Source organism: Microtus oregoni, unplaced genomic scaffold (genome assembly GCF_018167655.1).
Source record: "Microtus oregoni isolate MIOR12 unplaced genomic scaffold, Mior012 000023F_ref0000262, whole genome shotgun sequence".
NCBI classification, from domain to species: Eukaryota; Metazoa; Chordata; class Mammalia; order Rodentia; family Cricetidae; genus Microtus; species Microtus oregoni.
The window spans coordinates 20,116,695-20,138,141 of NW_024543082.1; the positions used below are offsets into that span (position 1 = coordinate 20,116,695).

A 21,447-nucleotide genomic window follows, 5' to 3' on the forward strand; every position below is an offset into this window, starting at 1 on the left:
CACCATCAATTAAGGCAATCAGCATATTCTTCCACAGACACGCCCACAGGCCAACTTTACCTAGACAATCCCTCACTGAGACTCTCTTCCCTGGTGATTCTAGATTGGGTCAGTTGAGAAACATAACCCAAATAGATATAGGTCAACAATTGGGCCTAGAGAGTAGCTAAGAGCCTTAGGTAAGCATGGTTAATGCCTTTTCCTGGTCACCTCTGGGGCTTACTCTTCTATACTTCAAGTCTTATGGGGTCAGCAACTTGCAGGAAAACTTACTTTAGTACTCTCTGCTGATTCTCTTGCATTAGGGAAGCTGACCCCAAATGCAAGTAAAGACAAAGCTGTATAATAACAGCACAAAAGGAGTAAGAGCTGAGAGGGCCTTGTGGAAGAGAGAGCTGCTGTTTGTCCAGGGCCTTTGTCTCGCCTGTGAATTGTCCCTAGTCACTGGAGTCTAAATCCAGCGATGGTTCTGTAAACGCCCAAACCTAAGTTTCTCCCGTGGCTGCACATTCTTCAACAGCACGCTGTCAGGAGGGCCTGACTCATCAGAAATAGTTCCCCAGAATCCTATGCATCACCTAGACACCCTTGAATGCTTTAGATAAAAGCTGACGTTTCAGAATGTGCATCAAGATAATGTAAAAGCTACAGATTGGCTACGAGTCACCCAAGCTGTATAACGCTAACCACACAGTTTGTTTATTTTTCACCGTGTTTCCTTCACCGCCTTTTTTTGTGGCTCACTCTATACAGCTTGTGTACTTGCTATAAGAACATTATCAGTTTCGATGCTGCTCTGCCCTTACTCAGTTTTTCCGAGACCCTCTTCTCTCAGGCTTCGCTTTTCCTCACACCTGCAGTGGGCCAGTTTTCAGTCAGAGGAGAGGCCACATCTGCTTCCTGTGGGCCCTCTGGTCAGAAGCATGCATGGCTGGCTGCTCCTGATCTGGGTCCAGGGGCTAACACTGGCTGCCTTCCTCACTTCAGGTATGGCCTGCATGCCCAGCAGAGCAGGGAGGTGGGCTTGGCACAGAGACCAGGGTTCTTGGGTAGAGGAGGCTCTGAGTACAGGCCACACGCATGTATGTCGGGTGGTTCTGTGGTCCTCTGTGACCACGTGGGAAGAGGCAGGCACTGGGAAGGGGATGCAGATGTGTTTGGGATCACAGGGGATAGTCTTTATAGGTCCTCTGGGTTGGGACCCTGATTGGCCAGCTGTACATGAAAGGAGGCTGGGGAGTGGATGAAGGTGGATGCCGAGAAGTCTCCTGAAAGCCCACTCCTTTCCCCCTCCATCTTCCTTTCTCTTTCTGAGGAACTTCTAGAAATATATTCCAGCTGGTTTTCTGTTGATCAGATATACCTGCTTCCCAGACTTTCGGGGTCTCCCATTGATACCACTGGCTAAATTCTGTTGTGTTTCTATTGTATTAGACACTTCAGAGAAACATAAAATATTTAAAGATTATACAGCAACGTAGTTTAAAGACTGAACCTAGAACATTCTGAGGGTAGAGAGGAGCTGGGGTAGGGGATGGGGCGGGTGACGAAGATGCTTTCCTCTGGGAGAAGTCTTGTCATGTCCTGCTCTGCCCTCTCCTGCCCTCTCCTCTCTTCTCCCCTGCCCTCTCCTCTCTTCTCCCCTGCCCTCTCCTCTCTTCTCCCCTGCCCTCTCCTCTCTTCTCCCCTGCCCTCTCCTCCCTTCTCTTTCCCTCTTCTCTCCCCTCCCCTCCTCTCTTCCCTTCTCCCCTGCCCTCTCCTCTCTTCTCCCCTGCCCTCTCCTCTCTTCTCCCCTGCCCTCTCCTCTCTTCTCCCCTGCCCTCTCCTCCCTTCTCTTTCCCTCTTCTCTCCCCTCCCCTCCTCTCTTCCCTTCTCCTCTGCTCACTTCTCCTCTTTCCTGTTCCCCCTTTCTTTCTTTTCTTTTCTTTCCCTGTTTCTGATCCCCCCCCCCCCCGTTACTTTGGTTTGTTTCTTTGACAGATACAGGGTCTCACTATATTCCTAAAGCTAGTCTGGAACTTACTATGTAGTCCAGACTGGCCTGGGACTCACTATGATCCTCCTGCCTCAGCCTTCCATGTGCTGAGATTAAAAGCAACTACTACTACCTGTGGCTGAGCAGCAGGGTTTCTTGCCATGTCTCTTTTGCCCAGGATTTTTTTTTCCCTTTCTCTCTTGAAGGTTTTTCCTGACATTCCAAATGGCAATCAAGTAGCCCAGTTTTATTTCAAAGGATAGGACCAGACACAAGACTAGATTGCTGGAAACTAGAGAAGCAGAAGATTCATAGTACATGGCAGATATTCTAGGTGGGAAGACTAGATAAACTTATGAAAGAAATCAAGCACCTAGCCAAGAAGCTGCACAGAGTACCCTGAGCAGGCAAGGTGCAGAGCCATGTGGTACACCAGGCATTTAAGGTGTTATACAACACGGGTGAGAAAGGCTGTCTCATAAGTTGGGGTCCTCACGGATGGAGGGGCACAGTCCTGACAAACAGGTAAGAATGAGACAGAGTGAGGCAGAAGTTCTGGCAGTAGCAGTGACAGACTGGAATTGGGTACACGGAAAAGGGCAAGAAGATTGGGTAGGACTTGGAGCCTGACGGACAGGTATAGTAAGGAAAGTCTCTGGAAATGAAGGAAAGAGGAAGTGAAGATAGTCTCCATAGGCTAGACTTTGGCTTCTAGAGCCACTTCCGGCCTTTGAACACCCTGGGATTCCTCAGGAAGGTTGAACGGCTGATGCTGGCTAGAGACTCACGTGTGCTTCTTCCTCTCCCATAGGAGCCACAAAAGGCACACTACAGACAAAGGGGAACATTTCTGCTGAGGAAGGTAGCTCTGTCATCTTACAGTGTCACTTCATCTCCAGCACAGCTGAAGTAACCCAAGTCAACTGGGAGCAGCGGGACCAGATTCTAGCTGTTTATAGTGTTGACCGGGGATGGCATGTCCCTTCGGTCTTCAGTGAGCGGGTGGTCCCAGGCCCCAGCCGAGGCCTCACCTTCCGGTCGCTGACAATGAATGACACAGGGGAGTACTTCTGCACCTACCACACCTATCCTGATGGGATTTACAAGGGGAGAATATTCCTGAACGTCCAAGAAAGCTCAGGTATGTTCTTTGAAGCAGGGAGACAATGAACCACTTTCTTTCACATAGAAAACTCCATCCTGAGACATTCTGGGAAGCTGGAACATATCAAACTCACTGGAGGAACTTTTGGGGTCTTGTAAGGATAGGGCAACTCTAGCTAATGAAATCAGAGCCTCTTGGGGGCAGAGCTAGCATCTGATATGTTCTGGAAACACCCAGCTGATTCTCATGCACAACCACTGATTTTGCACACAAATACATCTTATCTAAACTGACAAGACCCTTGGATGAGGTTATCCATGAAAGGTGATCATTTAATGATGAGTATACAGAATAGCTCTCAAGTCACAGCCCATGCTGAGTATGAATGTGTAACACTCATCCACCTTTGTATGATGAAGCTTCAAAGCTTCCAAATGTTCTTGTAATGATCATTTTCGGGCAAACATGAGATAGTTTTACTGAAGGAAAGTATTATTAAAATCACATCTGAGAGATAGTTTAGCAGGGTAATAAAGTGCTCTGCCTCGGACGTCAGGCAACTTGGGTTCAAACCTTGCTGTTGGCCTCAGACAGGAATTTAATTCCTCTGTGCAACCCTTTTCTCATCTGTGCAGAAGGATGGTGCTAAGGCTTTCGAGGTGCTAATGGGGGGGTTGAACAACCTACTGTAAGAAAAAGCCCCTAGCCCAGCTCCAGGAACACAGCAAGTACCGTGGTAGGTGTTGACCATGAGTATGATTCCCATATGATTGATGGCGGCAGAAGCTAAGGTTTGGAACTGTTCAGGGTGGCAAAGCTGATGTTAACACAGACGTTCAGGCTTCATGGCATGTCACACTCAGAACTGCTCACTGTTGGCTATACTGGAGTTTAGGTTAAGAACATGTGTGCATTGAAATTATGTTGCAATTTAGGTGTCATGAGTCTTAAGAACATTGTGGACATTGAAGTGATAGAAGTTCACCTTAAAGTTTCCTTTCAAACATCACTTCTTGGCTGGCTCCATCATAGATTAAATACAGTGAGTAGTCAAGAGCCCAGGTTCTAGAATCACACCACCTGGGACTAAAAGTTGTCATGTATCCTGGATAACTGTGGTACTTAAATTTTCTTGCATTGCTATCCTATGATAAATGGCGAATCATCTCATGAGTTGTTACAAATGAGGTCTTGGGACAGTGCTGTGCATTGCACTTGTTCAGGGCAGGCTTGGAAAATAAAGACCACAGGAGATCTAGGTCGCAGTAAGCATGTGCGGGCCGTGACAACTGTGGGCTCTTTACCCCTGTATTATATTTCCCAGAGCCTCTCTCACCACACTGCAGGACCGTCTTGCTTCTCAGGAAGTCGGTTGATTACATTAAGGCAATGAACCCTCCTTTAATTGTCTCCATCAGCTCCATCCCTGTCCTCCTACTTACACTGATCTCACTGGACCGAAGCCCCTGGTAACCTGGTATTACATAAACTGTTGTCTAACCAGAGTTGGAGATGTAGCTCAACAGTAGAGTGGTTGGCTAGGATGCATGAGGCCCTGGGTTCAATCCCTGGTGCCACAAGTAATGCCAAATCGCTAACGTAGATTACATGCCCCCCCACACAGCTGCACGCTGGCAGGCTGTCCTGACTGCCCTGAGGCTCTTTCAGTTTCTTTTTTTCAGAAACCGTGGCTCTGGATAGAAGAGTTAAGGGCTTTCGTTTTAAACCAAAAATTACTAGTTTAGTTGGCGTTTTAATATTCTAAATTCAGTCTGCTTTAACCAGACTTAACTCAGTCACCTTTAAATTTGACCACAAGCATTATCATAACCTTCCCTAAAATTTCATGATGTGTTTAGCTGCTCCTTGTTTCACCATTCAGCTTGAGGAGAGCCCTTACTAACCCCACCTTGCAGAGTGGCTCTGCCCTCCTCTTCTGTCCACACTCTCCTTCCAGGCCCTCTGCACCCCTGCAGCGTCCAGACCATGGTCTTCCATCCCCTTTCTTCCTGAGTGAGCCATGGACATGTCCACCGAGGGGCCAGCCTGGCCTCCACTGACTAAGTCCTCAGAGCAGGAGGAGTATGCTGGGGCCTTGGACTTGGCAGAGATCAGATGACACGGCCTCCTTTCCTACAATCAAAACTTGGAGTTCAGGGAAGTGGGGCCAGGCCTTTTCTTGTTTCAAGTCTTCCCAGGACTCTGGGGGTCCTGCCTGAGTCCTGGAGAAGAGGGAAAGGTGGAGAAAGTGCCCTAGAAACCATTCCTTGATGTATCCCAGCATCTACCGTGTACTAAGAACTGAGAAAACAGCAGAGAGTAAGGTTGCAAGAGACTCGCTTCTTCTGGGGTTTCAGACCTGGGCTATAGGGCTAAGGTGAAAAGTTACATGCTTTTTCTTTCCGTAGTTTGGTTTCAATTTTGAATTAGTCAGTTTTAACACTATGGATGTGTGTGTGAATTATGGATGAAACAATTCACTTTCTGAGTTTTCTTTTGTTTTTATTTTATTGTAGATTTGATATTTGTTTATTTATACGTATGGTGTCTTGACCGCATATACACCTATGCAACATCTGGTTCTGGTGTCTGTGTAATGATTTCAGCCACATAAGGCTGATACTTCTGGGTTCTAGAGCCACGCATGTGCAGACAAGCCCTCAGGCAGAAGTGCCTGAATGTTAAAGGGCTCCACGTGACACACTTGTGTGCATGCGTGGCTACGTCCACAATGACTCAGCTAAGCCCTTGTGCGCATGCGTAACCTGTCATCTGCTTCATCTGCAAGTGACACGCCAACCCCCTGTGTGCATGTGCTCTATCTATCTATCTATCTATCTATCTATCATCTATCTATCATCTATCTATCTATCTATCATCTATCTATCTATCATCTATCTATCATCTATCTATCTATCATCTATCTATCATCTATCTATCTATCATCTATCTATCTCTCTATCATCTATCTATCTATCTATCTATCTATCTATCTATCTATCTATCTATCATCTATCTATCTATCATCTATCTATCTATCATCTATCTATCTATCATCTATCTATCTATCATCTATCTATCTATCATCTATCTATCTATCATCTATCTATCTATCATCTATCTATCTATCTATCTATCTATCTCTCTATCTCTCTATCATCTATCTATCATCTATCTATCTATCTATCATCTATCTATCATCTATCTATCTATCTATCTATCTATCTATCTATCTATCTATCATCTATCTCTTTCTCTCTTTGCACACCGATTCCCCAGGCCAGTATACCCCCCCTCTAATAAACACCTAAGTAGGTTTGTTGCGTGTTCCACGTGTTTCCTTCTCACTTGCACCAGGTAATCTCAGTCTGGAGGCCAGAAGAAGAATTTGGATACCCTGGGACTGTGGTGGGGGGCTTGAGTACCAGCCTCAGTACCCCCTCAGGGCTCAGAATTGTATGTCTCTGGCAGGCTAGGATCTAAGGGTAAAAAAATGAACTCAAGTACATTACCTCTGCATCTTCTTTATTTTTCATGCAAGAGGAAAAATGAAGTGAAGTGAAGGAGAGGAAGAATAAGAAGAGTAAGGGGAAGAAGTAGAAGTAGCGAGAAGAAGAGTAAGGGCTGATCTCCAGAGGTTTCTAGTTTTTACAGACGTAGTTGCAAAATTCCATAGGCAAGGACAATGATAATATGTATATCAAAATCACAAGGAGGGGCAGGTAGAACCTGACAGAGTAGTACTCGGGAACAAGTGGCCTGGCCCAGGGAAAGGCCAGCATTCAAGGGGAAGAATCTGACAATCCAAAACATTAGATAAAGTTACTAAACGTCCCTGAGTCCTGGACTCACCCAGTCTCCTCAAATAATCTCTTTTGTGATAACCAGCTTTGGGGGCGCCCAGATTTGTTTGTTAGCAAAGGTGGGGCATGCTGTTTTGCTGTTCAGTCCTGTCTTCTATAGAAATTCTATGTGGTCTGTTAGCAGGTGAGTGTGGGATTGACTCTATGTAAATTTGAATGTTAGAATAAAGAGTGAATGACTTCATTCTCAGGCCTCAGGGTGTGTGTGAAGGGAGGGGGATGGAGCAAGGTCACTCACTGCTGAGGTGTTTTGGGAACAAATCCCATTTTGAAGGGAAGAATCGTGGCTTCACAAGGTTTTTTACAGATATGACAGTGACTTTTCCAAAAGACAAGTGTTCCTGCAGCTCTGCAAAACGGGTTATTCCATGTGGACATGGACTATACACTTCCTGTGGATCGGCCTATTGGTCTGTCAGCTGCGCACTCACTGTATATAGTCCTGTGGGCTCCAACAGGACTGGAGTTACAGACAGTTGTGAGCTAACATGTAGGTGCTGGGAATAAAGCCTGGGTCCTCACGAAGAGCAGCCAGTGCTCCTAACGGCTGAGCCATCTCTCCAGCCCGTCCCAGGTTTCCTTTTAGATGCTACTATTTGTTTCATTTCATGACTTCTGGAAACAAGTTGTTGACTAGGGGAAAGGATTCCACCAACTGGTCCAAGGTGTAAGCAAGGTGCCTCGCTCTTCGAGAGATCCGCCGACTCCACTGGGCACCTGGATGCTGCTCTGCTGACCGGAGTTACGGTTAAAGACACAAGCAGAGGACAGTTCTAAGAGCACCCCACCTCTGGCCTCGAACTCCATAAAGACCAGGCTGGCCTCAAATCAAAGGCCTGCCTGCCTCTTGCCTCTCAAGTGCTGAGATCAAAGGCATGCACCCCCACGACTGGCACTGGCTTTTGAGACAGCCCAGGCTTCCCCAGAGCCTTGCTCCTCACCTCCACCTCCATCACTCACCTCTGTTTCCTTTTCTCTGTAGGGCCTCAGTTCCAGATGGCATCACTTGGAGGAGCCATGGCTGCTGTGCTGGGAATCTTCTGCTTAATGATAGCAGGGGTGGCTGTAAGACGTAGACAGGTATGAGAGGACAGCCTGTCTCAGTCCCACCACGTCACCCCTATTCTTGCCCCCCTGGCGACTTCTGCTATTCTTTTAGTGGCTATATTAGGCATTACAAAACGTACCTGGATTTATTCAAGTTCTGTTATATTAGTAATAATCAGTCAATGACCTATAACTTTCAGGAATATGCAAGAGCCTTAGATCGTAGCAGCTCTTTTTACCGGTCTCCATCACATGGCTCCATCATCCCCTTGTTCTTTGGTCCGTTCTGCTTTTTAGACGCACAGATGTGATTGTTTTGTGCATCCACATGACTCTCGGGCCACCCCTCCTATAGCTCTCCTCTCCATTCTCCCTGTCAGGTCAGCAAAGGCAAAGAATTAATTTGACCGTTGTTGTTCACCTAAAACTTGTTTACCCATATCTGTAAATATAGTGCAGAAGAAGTAGAAGTACGAGAAGAAGAAGAGTAAGGGCTGATCTCCAGGTGTAGTCTTACTAGGTGTAGTAGAATCTTGTGTTGGCCAGTATTCTCTATTAGCACATGGAAAAATTATTCTATTGTCTAACTTCGTAAATTTTTCTTTTTTGGAAACTGGGTTTTATCCTTACTTCTTTAAAACTGCCTTTTCTCCTTGTTCTTTTAATATTTTCTGCCTTAAGATTTCAGCATTTGTACAAACGATATAATTAGATGTCATTATCTTTGTATTTATTCTGTATGGGGTTTGGATGGAGTGGGGTTTTTTTTTTTCAGTTGTGGTTTGATGGGTTTCTGTCAGTTTGGGGTCAATCCTGGCCATTTCTTGTTATCTATTTTTTCTCTATTCTTGCTTTCTTCTCCTTCTGGTCCTCTTGTGGCAGGGACTTTCGAGGCTCCCTTCTCTTCCATATGTCTGAGTCTCTTTTGTATTTTCTGCCCATTCATATCACCATGTTTTAGAGTGGGTCTTCTCTTCTAACTTACTTTTCAGATTACCAAATATCTCCTTTGATGTATCTAGTCATTGTTTAAATAGTATTCTGGGATGTACCTGACAATCCTGTTAATTACACCCTTCCTGGGCCTTTTTCTATTGTCTATTTTCATTCGATTATCAGTCATATGGTCTTCTCTTGCCCGGTAGTTTTCATGTGTGCTGGACATTCTCCATGGAAAGCTGCAGCATCTTCTTCCCTGCAGCCCCTTGTAGCCAGTATGTGACGATTTTCACGTGTTAGCAGTCCCAGGTTACCTGAATTAAATTAGCAATGGCAGGCTGCAATCCGTTCCTTATTGCTGTGACAAAGTGTCCCCTGGAAGCAGCTTAAGGAAGGCAGGGAGTATTTTGGTTCATGGTTTGGAGGTCGACTTAGTTAGGGTTTATTGCTGTGAAGAGACACCATGACCATGGCAACTCTTATAAAGGAAAGCATTTAACTGGGACTGGCTTACAGTTCGGAGGTTTACTTGTGGCAGGAAGCATGGTGGCTTGCAGGTAGACATGTTGCTGGAGATTGATCTGAGAGTTCTCCGTCTGGATGCACAGGCAGCAGGAAGAAAGTGCCGCACTGAGCCTGGCTTGAGCATCTGAGACCTCAAACCCACTCCCAGCAACACAATTCCTTTAACAAAGCCACACCTACTCCAACAAGGCTACACCTCCTAACAGTGCTACTCCCTATATCCTATGGGGGCGATTTTCTTTCAAACACCACAGAGGTATAGTCCACGATGGTGGGGAAGGTGCGGGTCCCAGCAGGAGTGTGAGGTGCCTGGATACAGTCAGGAAGCAAACACAGATGAATGCTGGAATTTCATTCCCTTTCTCATTTTTATCTGACCCAGGACCCTCCACCACAGGGATGGCATGGAAATAGAATAACATAGAAAAGACCAATTCTTAGAAATTGATTTATTGACTTAGTGATTTACTTAATTTATTATGCCAACCATGGCATCCCTTGCTATCTGGAGCAGAACAGCTTAGAGAAATAGCTAAAACAATGTATCATTGCCCTTAACAACCTACTGACTACCTCATACTTCTGTAAAACCTTGCTTGCTTTCCCACCCCGCCTTGTGGTTTTAGAGTATAAAAAGAGAATACAAACTGGACCCAGTACCCTGCCTTAAGGAGCTACCCTGGCTTCAGTCCCTGCTGACCCCTCCTCTCTTCCATTCCCACTGCTGACAAATGCTTTTTCTAGGAAAGATTCCCGGAACTGTGCGGTCCACACTCAGGGCAGGGCCTCCCAACTCACTACAGCATAGAGGCACCCAAAAGTCTATCTAAATCCCATCCAATTAACAATGAAGGTTAACTGTCCCTGAGGCCTTGGGACTGGATTTCAATTCCCACCACTCCTCACTCCCAGGGTGTTGCCTCTGAGAGTCAATGGAAAGAAAGGTGTTACAGAGCATCCTCTTCCACAAACACCCCTCCACGCCCTACCCCAGAGCATCCTCTTCCACAAACACACCTCCATGTCCTACCCCAGAGCAACTTCTTCCACAAACACTCCTCCAGGTCCTACCCACCATCCCTCCAAACCTGGGATCTCTCTATGTGACTCAGGCAAGCCTGGAATTTTATTCCTCCTGCCCTGCTTTCTAAGTGTTGGCATTACAGGCATGAGCCACCCAAATGTTTTTCTCCCCCTCTTGAGGTATTTTCTCCTGGAACTTGTTCCCAGTCCAAAAATCAACTTTAGATTGGCAGATATCTTATTTCTTCAAACATTTTCTGATATTCCATCTATTTTTCCTCTTTTCTTTCTTTTGTGTGTATACATATGTACTCAAGTTCAAATGTGGATATACAAACATGTATGTGCGGGTACTTGTGTGCGCGTGTGTGTGTGTGTGTGTGTGTGTGTAGAAGCCAGAAGGTGACAGAAGATATCTTCCTCAATTTCTCTCTATCTACCTTACATATTGAGGTAATGTCTTTCACTGGTCCAAGGAGTAGCTGTCTCTGCCTTGAAGTATTAGTGGTTGTGGGCAGGTCACCACATTCACCCCCCTCTGCGTCAATGTGGGAATCTGGACTTTACCTGCCATCTCTCCAGCCCTCATCTTTATTTATATCACTGTTTTCAAGTGACAGGTATGTTTAAATCAGCAGAGAACTTTCTGGTCTTGATGTTATATTTTGTATCTTCATTCTAAGATTGACTAAGAAGTTGAGACTGGTCTAGGATACCTTCTTGGTTTCTTGGTCCTGTTGGACCAAGTCTCCTGCTAAGTTTTATTCCCATCCCACCCCACCCCAAGTCCTGGCCAACATCCATCTTCTGTCTAACTGGTCCAGGCCTAGGGAGGGTTAGGTTAAGACTGAGCTAAGGAGGCAATGTTCTTAGACTCTGGTCCCTTTTCACCCTCTCTGTGAGTTCTTGGCCTCTCTTTTTCGCACTCAGAGGGAGACCACACTCTGTTTTTCTTTTCTTTCTAACTCACCTTTGACATTTTAATCCTATGAAGATCTTTCTTTGGACCACAGTTGGAATGAATTGTACAAGCTGCCCTTGTAACGGTCTCCTTGGATTTCATGGCTCTTCGTTGTAAAAAGTTGTGGGTCTACTCTCTTGCTGTGACCCCATTATACGTAGCTTTGAACTGTTATTACTTCTTCTTCTAGAGTATGCATCTTCATGCTTTTACTCATAAAACTGGGACTTTCACCTCATCTTTTCCAACTTAAGTTGTCAGGTTTCTGTGTAGATGAGCCTGCTGCCTCAGTACCAAGCACACAGGCAAAATAAATACATCTTGTTGGAGTTCACATACATACATATGTCTTCAAACCTGATCCACAAATAAAGAGAGGCCAGTCCAAGTGCTTCACCCTAACCTTCTTTAACTGGAGAGAGTGGAGTGAGGGTAGGAATGATGTCTTGGCAGCAGAAGCAAAGCTGTCACTCAGATCTGACACTCGGGTCTCCCCTTCTAGGCTCCTTGTAAATCTTGCTAACCTGATCACAAAGGAACTAGACAGACTCCAGACATTAGAAGTTCTGATTTCTCTGGGAAGTTAAATATGGCCTTTTATTATCATTCCCAATTTATCTGCAAAAATATTTGGTAAAGTATGATTCACCCTTTCACTTCCTGGTTATGGGATGAATGCCATGGCTGCGGCCCGACCTGATTCACAGAGATGTGACCACTGATCCTCTGTTACTCAGACCAGGCTGGACAGGGAGTCAAGGATTGGCAGTGGTTAAGCTGCAGCTACTGCTATGGCTTAAGCTGATTTTCCACACTATTTTTTGTTACATCATTGCTATCCTGACAGACATGATCATAAAATGAGAAGAGAGACTGAGGAAGGAGAAGTGATTCACAAGAGGGAAGAGGTAACAAGAGCCCTACCTTTGGGCTGGAACAGTGAGGGTGAGTGGTGAACAGATGTCTTCTGCCCTCATCAGCCTTCTTCAGTTTGGAATAAAGAATTAGTGACCCTGCTAACACAGCAGAACATATTTGTCTATTAAGGATGCAAGACTGGTTCATTTTCATGTCAGGTACCCAGACTAACTTTGGTAATAATGGAGACTGAGAAAGAGGAAAAGACCAGCAGGTCTCAGTTTCTGTTGCTTCCCTTGTACACTGTGCTACCCACCAACCCTCTGATACCCTCATTGTTGCCTGTCTAGATCCTGCTGTCATCTTGTAATTTGGATACAGTCTTGAGGGCTTGCTCTCTTCTTGTTCAAAATGTCATTCAATGTATGTTCAGGGAAAACATATGTATGTTCTGGAACTGGGTTGGTCACATATACTTTAATATGAACCTAGAAAGAACATACGGAAACCAAGATGGGGAAGGTAACCATGTGCTGTATTTGGGAGGAGAGGGTGACTGTTGGAACTTGGGAGGAGAGGATCACATGGAAGGGTCAGGTTGAGAAGTATTGTTTTTTTCAAGTGAGGGTCACAGTCAGTTCTAGGCCCATCATGCATGGACTGCAGGGAAATACATACCTTCTCACTCTCTGTTCCTCTATTCCCTTGTCATTCTGCATGGAAGACAAAATGAACCCACTTCTGTAGTTCATGCAGTAAAGTCTCCTTAGGACACAGAGAAGGTTGAGACTGGAGCCAAGGATACCATACCTATATAGAACTGTTCATATGCCTGGAAATTGGACAAAAGATCTAGACTTTTCATAAGGATAGTTGGCTTTAGACCACTCATATAACCTTGGTAGTATTTGAAGTGTATATATAATCGGGTGCATGTGTGTGTGCATGTGTGTGTGCGCGCGCACACACACACACACACACACACCAACACAATCCTACTGTAGGCTATAAAAAGAGACTGCTTGTTTGTTTCCTGACTGCTGAAACCCTAATAATCACACAGAAACTATATTAATTACAACACTGTTTGACCTATTAGCTCAGGCTTCTTTTTTTTTAATATTTATTTATTTATTATGTATACAATATTCTGTCTGTGTGTATGCTCGAAGACCAGAAGAGGGCACCAGACCCCATTACAGATGGTTGTGAGCCACCATGTTGTTTGCTGGGAATTGAACTCAGGACCTTTGGAAGAGAAAGCAATGCTCTCAACCTCTGAGCCATCTCTCTAGCCCTAGCTCAGGCTTCTTATTAACTAGCTCTTACACCTTAAACTAACCCATTTCTATTAATCTATGTATTGTTGTAAGGTTGTAAATTACTGGGTAAGGTTCTGTTTTTGTGTCTGTTTCCTTTGGCAGATATATGGCATCTCTTTGACTCTCTCTATATATCTCTGTTCAGATTTCTTGCCTAGTTTTGCTCTGCTAAGACATTGGCCAAAACAGCTTTATTCATCAACCAAGAAAAGCAATATGTATACATAAGGACATTCCACATCATATCCCCTTTTTAGCTAATTAAAAAGGAAGGTTTTAACTTTATCATAGTAAAATTACATATACAAAACAGGTATCATGCAAGAATTGTAGTTACAATTTGTAACTAAATATTTGTAATATGTAAATAGTCTATTTGTATCTGGCAAAAATAAAGCTATCATCTATTTTATTTTTGTGAGTCTAAAGTTTCATATCTAATTTATATTTTGTCATAACTAAGGAAAATTATAACTATCTTCATCAAAGACCCCAGAAGGATATAATATTACCTAAGTAAAAAGGAAGTGCATTGTAAGCAAAACTCTAGATTTTGACAGATATATCTCACTACCTGGACAGTCACCGAAACTTCTTCTGTATCTTTAGCCTACAGGTCCATAGTATCCAGCAGACTTTTCCATGAAATGGGAAAATTAAAAGACTCTTGCCCATATTGTTCATTTGTCAGTCACTTTCCTTTGTATCCTGCAGAATGTCTGGCAGTTTTTTATGTGAAGCAGGAACCCTGAAGGACTTTCTATCTTTTAGAAAGTTCAGCAGTCACTTTTCTGTGTGTCCTGCATGTTCAGTTAGTACAAGGTACAATCAAGCAGTCCAGGCAAGAACAGTTTCTTGCCCGAATGGCTAGTAAACTCCATAAGGATCCTCTTTATGCTCCTCTTAAAATAGTTGGTGCTGCCAGAAGCAGACATGTCTCACAGTTGAGAAAAGTCTAAGTTCTTAAAAATCTTTTAAACGCCACTTTTTGTAGGTTTTTTGAAGTGTTTGAAGATTACCTACCCATCTGAAGTATATCTCTGCCTATCTAGAAAACACGACTATAAGTTTAACTATTATAAATGACTATTAATCTGTATTTCTTAGCTATATATTACTTTTTTAATGAGCTGCATAAACACAATACCTTAAACAAGCACAGAAATACATTACAATGTAACAAAAATCAACTTAAAATTCTATCAATAGACCAAGATCCATACCAACGCAAAATATTCATCTCTATATCATATCCTCCTTATTTTTTTAAGAAATTGACTGTGACCATTAATCAATTATAATCAACCCACTTTAAATGAAAACAATCATTTATAAACAACCATTTTAGGAATTGGGCATTGTTCTCTCCAAACTGCTTTCTGCTGTTTGTTGAGTGAAGTATTTTTAGAGTTCATGGAGACCTTTCAGGGGAGTCTTGTTCCATCAAACCACATTAGTCTAGAGAGAATCCACAGGTTCTCATCTGTGGAAACAAAAGCAGAACCTCTTTTTCAAAGTAACATATCCTTAGACCCAAATTTTGAAGTCAAGATACCTTTATGTAGGTTTAACTTAGCATTCCCCAGTATCAAATGTCTCTCCGTAGTCAAAAATTAAAGGAAAACACCATAATATATATAATCTAGCCTCTCTGAGTATATTCCATCTTTATGAGGTGTATTTTTCTTTATTCTTTTAAACTATAACTGTCTGTTCTGTTTTATATTACTTTTGCTATCTCTTTAAAAAACTTTGTTTTATTTTTAAAATTAAAATTTTTCTTGTTATGACTGTCTTTTTCTTCTCTCTCCAAAGCATACGTACATTTTTTGAACATTCTGTGACCTGTTCAGGGGTTTATTTTTGTCTGAATTTATCTTTATTGCATATATGTAATCATTTTCTGACCAGGAGTGCTTCTTAAAATGCTAAGCAGTGTGGCAAGGACTAAGGCTGCTTTTCCTTTTGGCTCCGCCCAGTCCAACATGGTGTAGAGGTATGTTCACCGCCAGCTCTGCAAGCAATGCTCACCACCCCAGTTCCAGGGACACAGCATGTCTATGTTGCCATTAAGAAACTTGTAGCATTCTGCTCACAAACCCCATTTAAATGCCCCATAACAGGACCTCCTGAAAAAGTCAGAGCCATTCGTGCTGCCAGCATGAACAAGGAAGCTGTTGCTCAAAGAAGCTGTGTAATTTTTACTGCCAATGCTGGCTGAGCCAGGAAACCTTCTCTTAAAGGAGTCATAACTCTGCTGACCACCAGCAAACAGAGCCTATCTGAAAAAATGCAGCTACCAAGAAACTGAACTTGGCTCCCATTTTTGTGGGTCTAGAAGCTCCCCCCACTTTAAGGCTTTTTTAGGTCTTATATGGATCCATGCCTCAGATGGTAGGTGCCATTTTGCAAATGGAGGCTACTCATTTGTTTCCTGACTGCTAAGACATGAATAATCACACAGAAAGTATATTAATTACAACACTTTTTGGCCTATTAGCTCAGACTTCTTATTAATTAACTCTTACATCTTAAATTAACCCATTTCTATTAATTTATGTATCACCATAAATTTGACTTACCCAGTAAGCCAAAGTCTTACTGGGTAAGGTTCTGTTCTGGTGTCTGTCTCCTTTGGCAGCTATATGGTGTCTCTTTGACTCTGCCTACTCTCTCTCTATATCTCTGTTCAGATTTCCTGCCTGGTTTTACTCTGCTAAGCCATTGGCCGAAACAGCTTTAGTCATCAACCAATAAAAGCAACACATGTACAGAAGGACATCCCATACAAGTAGGTTCTTTCTCTATATATCTGTATTTACCCTAGGAGTGCTGTGCTGTATGAGCTATCTTAAGATGCCCACGGGGCAGGTGCTCTTAGTTTCCATCATTGTAGCTGTATCTACTGTGTTTCTTAAACACTGTCATCTGCTCTCTACTATTCTGAGGTCCCCTCTCCTGGCTGTTGCTAGGGATCCCATTCTGCAGAAGCATCTCCTACTTCAACATCAGTCTGTGGAGGAGAGACACCACGGAAGCCAGTAATGCTGGTGCTGGCCTTGCATTCCCTTGCCTCTAGGTTCCTTCACTAGCCTTCCTCTGAGAACCCAGGTCACTTGCACCAGAATTAACATGTCTGCCTCTATTCTGGGAACCTGCTCTAAACTAACGGCTGCTGAGAATGATGCTAAAGGCAGCCTATAAGGACAGGGCTGGTGAAAGGAGTGACTTTGATCATCCCTGCACTTTTCAGAACTCCATCACCCTATCATGTTGACTTCTCTAGGACAGATGTATAGAACACCTATTGTGCTGAGGTCAGAGGGAAGAAAGCTCAACATGAACGCCATATCTTCTGGAGACATTTTGAGCATATCTTAAGATAGTATAAGCAAGTGCTTATTATACATGTATATGCATTATATGAATAAATGTTATTTGCCAAACAGGTACGGTGACAAGTTACATGTGTCAGACACTGGACAATGACTCTACCAACCCTGCTTTCCAGTGTTCTTCTAATATGCTACTAGAAAGCAATGTTTGTCCCAAGAGGACTCAGTTGCAATTTCTGTAGTTTCACTTGGTTCTCTAGGATAATGTTAGTACATTAATCTCAGACCTATTTTTTTGTATGCTGGTTACAATTATAGAGTCTCCATGTAGGGTAGAATGGAAATGGAACAGCTTAGGGACCCGTCTCAGGAATATTTGCATTTCCCAAAGGACTTTTAGAGCTCAAAATAGTCTTAAAATTAAAAAGAAAGAGTGGCCAGCCTTACCAAGAATGAGAATAAGAACACACAAGCACAAAAAGTCATAATTAGCTCTTTGAGAAATAATTGAGTATTCATATTAAAAATGGGTTGTATCGTATCAAGGGATGTCAGAGTCCTTTTAAACATAGCACCAGCATGAGTCATGAGAGCCATTCCCTTCTTCACACTCATGCTAAAGTTTAGCCACCTCTACTGAGGAGGAATGGGCAGAGGAGACCAATGACGTGTTTGTTATTCTAAGACTACGATGTCTCTCAGTGCTCAACTCCTCAAGGCCTGTAGTGATGCAGCATCCTTAGTTTTTGGCATCTGTCCATTGAACACATCTACAGGGTCCTTCTAACCTCCCTTCTCTATCTCCTTGCCTAAACTGGTGTACATTTGGGCTTGGCACCAGTCGGGTAGCATTTTCTGTCTTGGGAGCCATGGGTGTGAAAAGAGATTCCATGAGCTTGGGTGTTCCTATTTTCCAAGTCCCTGGATCTCTGTGATTTTGTCATTTAGATATAGAAGGTGGGTCAATTTTGAAATGTGATTAAGCACTTCTTCTGCCACCCTGCTTGTAACTGATGTTCTCCAGCTTCCCTATACTGCTGCAACCCTCAAGGATGACATTCTAGTGTGTATTCTATGGTTGATGTCACTGAACACACTTTGCTGCTGTCTGGTCTCAACGAATGCAACTTTAGTTTCCTGGGTGCTGGATTATATCTTGACTTGGAAAACCAGATTCTTTTCTATGGGACTGTATTACAAATGGATGTGTGTGTCCAACTGGATATGTATGACTATTCCAGTCCCAGGACATAGAGATTGAATACCTGATATGGGTCCTGAGTTCCAAAGAGGAACATAGCACTTCCCTTAGGGAACTTGGGTTTCTGAGCCTGGTGAAGACAGAAAGGCAGGCCAATTGGCCTTCACAGAGAAGCTGCAAGAGCAAAGGCACTGTGATCCCAGGAGAGTGTAGGCAGAGTGAGACAAGCCTGAGCAACTGGTGGTGGTGTCCTTGGTTCAGGGGTTTCTGCCCGTGCCTCTCAGCTCATGCCAAACCAGACACGTCAGCAGAGTTGCTGTGGAGATGACAGAGCTCACTGTGTGCTCACACAGCAGTGTTGCCATGAGTGGCAGCTCTCTGGGCCTCGGACGCTGGGTGTCTGGGTTGTGAGACACAGTGGGAGGAAGCTGCAGCCAGAGAGATGGGCATGGCTGGAGCACACGGTCTGGGCTCTCACGGATTCCTTTGGAAAAGGGGATGAAGTACTGATTTGCTCCCCGCAAGAATATCCTTTATATAAAACTTTATATAATTTGAGATCATTCCTAAATCACCTGAAAGTCAAATCCCCCAAGGTGTTCATCATAGCTCTCTCTAGGCTGAGCGTCCCTCTGGTGTACAGTAGAGGCCATTAAAGGGCTTTAAGCAGAAGTATGATGAAATTCAATTTTTATTTTTGAAAAATCTTTGTGGAAAGTTAGTCTAGCAGATAGAGGAAATGTGAGCCAAAATGAAGAGGACTTTTTCCTCCCCTTCGCTGGTGAGAGAGATGCCATGAAGAAGGGATAGAGTAAGACTAGGTGGGTGTGTACTAATCAGGGGTCTCTAGAGGAAGAGCACTTATGTGTGTATATATATATTATGTAATATATAAATATATGTGAGTATATATTTCCATATATATACATATGGGACTTTATATTTATATATGTATGATATATATCTCCTGGGATTTATTAGAGTAGCTTATAGGCTGTGGTCCAGCTAGTCCAGCAAGAGAAGTCTACCAAGGAGAGTTCAAAAACGCAGTTGTTCAGTCCACAAGGCCGGATGTTACAGGTGGTCTTCAGTGCATAGAATCCCAAAGCAGCTCTTAGGCCAAGGAAGAATGGACTTTCCAGCAAGAGGACGATCAAGCAGACAAAGAGAGTAAGCTTCCTTCTTCCATGCCCTTTACATAGGCTGTCACCAGAAGGTGAGGCCCAGAGGAAATGTGGAACTTTCCGCCTCAAAATACCGAGATCTAAATGTGGGTCTCCCACTTTGAATGATTTAATTAAGGAAAATCCCTCACATGTGTACCCAGTCACTTGAGTTTTAGTTAATTCCAGATGTAGTCAAGTTGACAACGAAGACTAGCTGTCACAGGTGTTGCGGGGAGTTGGAACTTGGTATTGGCATCCATGTTTCTGAAAGGGCTGTGCTGTTAGCCAGAAGGGAAAATGTTGGCAGGAGTAGATTGTGGGGTGGGAGATGTGGGGCAAGGCCCGTGGAGACAAGTTGAGTTTAAGCTTGCTATGGTTCTCTCATGGGCCATGCTGAGTCAGTGGGCAGGTGGGCTGAAGCCCAGGACAGATCCTGGGTACTTAAGGTCTTGGGCCATTTGGGCCTTTAGAGGACAGGTCCTGTTTGGAGTCTTACAGTGGATGATGTGATTCTGACTGTTGAGAGTAAGAAAGCCAGGGGGGCAGAATCCTGGGGAGTCCCCTGCTTGGAGAGTCAGTTTATAAAGAGAAAGGTGCCAGGCTGGCTGAAGGTGAGGGCCAAAAGGAGGAGAAGAGGGAGGAGAAAGTGGTGGCAAGGAGACCAAAGAGAAGGAAGAAACAAACAGTAAGGAGCGGGAAAACAAGATGGAGGCAAGGCAGCTGTCCAGGAAATAGAAGCTGCAGGATGACATTCATTACAGCCGTTCCTGTTGAAACCGAGTTAGGAGGAGAAGGGAAAGGGGACACAAAGCCCCACCCCTAAAGAAGCTCTCTGCTCCAACCAAGTGACACTGGGGATATATGTCAACTACACTTCAGGGCAGGCTCCAGGTCCAGGAGGAGTTGGCCAACATAAAATGAATTCTATGGTTTTTGCCTGCTTTTTGTTTGAGTTTGGTATTGTCTTAATGCTTTTGTTTGTTTGTTTTGAGAGAGAAGAAACAAGCAGTTGATTGGGTAGGGAATGGGGAAGATCTGGAAGGAGCCGGGGGAGGGGAAAGAATAGGATCAAAATAAATTGTATGATAATTTTAAAATAATAATACTAATAAGAAAAAAAGCTACAACAAGCAGGGAAGTTAAGGGCTAAAGGCTAAGGATTGTGAACTGATAAGAACACAAGTTTGCTGGCTGGTGGTGATGGCACACGCCTTTACTCCCAGCACTTGGGAGGCAGAGGCAGGTGGATCTCTGTGAGTTCAAGACCAGCGTGGTCTACAGGGTGAGTTCCAAGACAGCCAAGGCTACACAGAGAAACCCTGTCTCTAAAAACTAAAAAAACAAAAACCCAAGTTTGCTCCTGTGTATGTATGTGTATGTATGTGTGAGTGTTCATGTAAGGGAGGAAGAGGTGTTGACAATGTGCCATTTGTCCATTTGTGAAGCAACTTTTTCGTAACATCCCTTTGTATTTACTCCAGAAGTCTTCCAGAATCCATTCTATGGGAAGTGACCTTGGGAGAACGGCAGCTGAGCCACAGGAAGCGAGCCTCAGGTGTCTCTCGGCCCCTGAAAGCCCCTTCCAGACAGAAGCTGCCCCTGCTGGCCTCTGTGGAGAGGAAGACGACTATGCTGAACCATGTGACTACTTTAACGTCCTGAGCTACCGAAGCCTAGAGAGCTTCAGCGTCCTAGCAAAGACTGTCTGAAAACAGTTCCCTCCCTCCCTTCCCTTCTCCTCCGTGTGTGTGTGTGTGTGTGTGTGTGTGTGTGTGTGTGTCTGTCAGTCAGTCAGTCTGTCTGTCTGTCCGTCCATCTGTCTGGGTTTAGTTAATGAATGAAAGACGACTGCTTTTCAAACTTCCTTTCTTCTACCCTCCTCTTACGTTTCTCTGTGACAGACCCAAGGTAAACAGCTTGTAACTTGATTATAAATGGAAGTTTGGAAACGAATTTTGAGTTTATGCGTATGACTGTCTGGTCTGCATACATGCGTGCCACACATGGATCACGTTCGCAGAGGTCGGAAGAGGGTATCGCCTCCTGGAACTGGAGTTAGAGACAAGTGCGAACCTCAGTGTGGGTGCTGTGAATCGAACCCGGGTCCTCCGCAGGAGCAGCAAGTGC

At 44.1% G+C, this 21,447-nt stretch overlaps 1 protein-coding gene across 2 annotated transcripts; it reads left to right on the forward strand.

The window, feature by feature from the left end:
* The first annotated feature begins 876 nt into the window (after positions 1 to 876).
* On the forward strand, positions 877 to 21,222 carry Tigit (T cell immunoreceptor with Ig and ITIM domains). 2 transcript variants are annotated; one of them, XM_041673426.1, is made up of 4 exons: positions 877 to 987; positions 2,787 to 3,116; positions 7,926 to 8,023; positions 20,802 to 21,222. In XM_041673426.1, the coding sequence occupies exons 1-4, from the start codon at positions 924 to 926 to the stop codon at positions 21,027 to 21,029; spliced, it is 720 nt and encodes a 239-aa protein (XP_041529360.1). In that variant the 5' UTR covers positions 877 to 923; the 3' UTR covers positions 21,030 to 21,222. The 2 variants fall into 2 exon arrangements, with proteins under 2 accessions (XP_041529360.1, XP_041529361.1); XM_041673427.1 differs by having other exon boundaries at positions 20,805 to 21,222.
* Positions 21,223 to 21,447: the final 225 nt, after the last annotated feature.

What these genes read in the sequence shown, in the direction of transcription:
- Tigit (XM_041673426.1), top strand. Translation starts at nt 924, where the DNA reads ATGCATGGCTGGCTGCTCCTGATCTGGGTCCAGGGGCTAACACTGGCT. An exon ending in GGCTGCCTTCCTCACTTCAG is followed by an intron (nt 988 to 2,786) that starts GTATGGCCTGCA and finishes CCTCTCCCATAG; the next exon opens with GAGCCACAAAAGGCACACTA. An exon ending in TGGCTGTAAGACGTAGACAG is followed by an intron (nt 8,024 to 20,801) that starts GTATGAGAGGAC and finishes TATTTACTCCAG; the next exon opens with AAGTCTTCCAGAATCCATTC.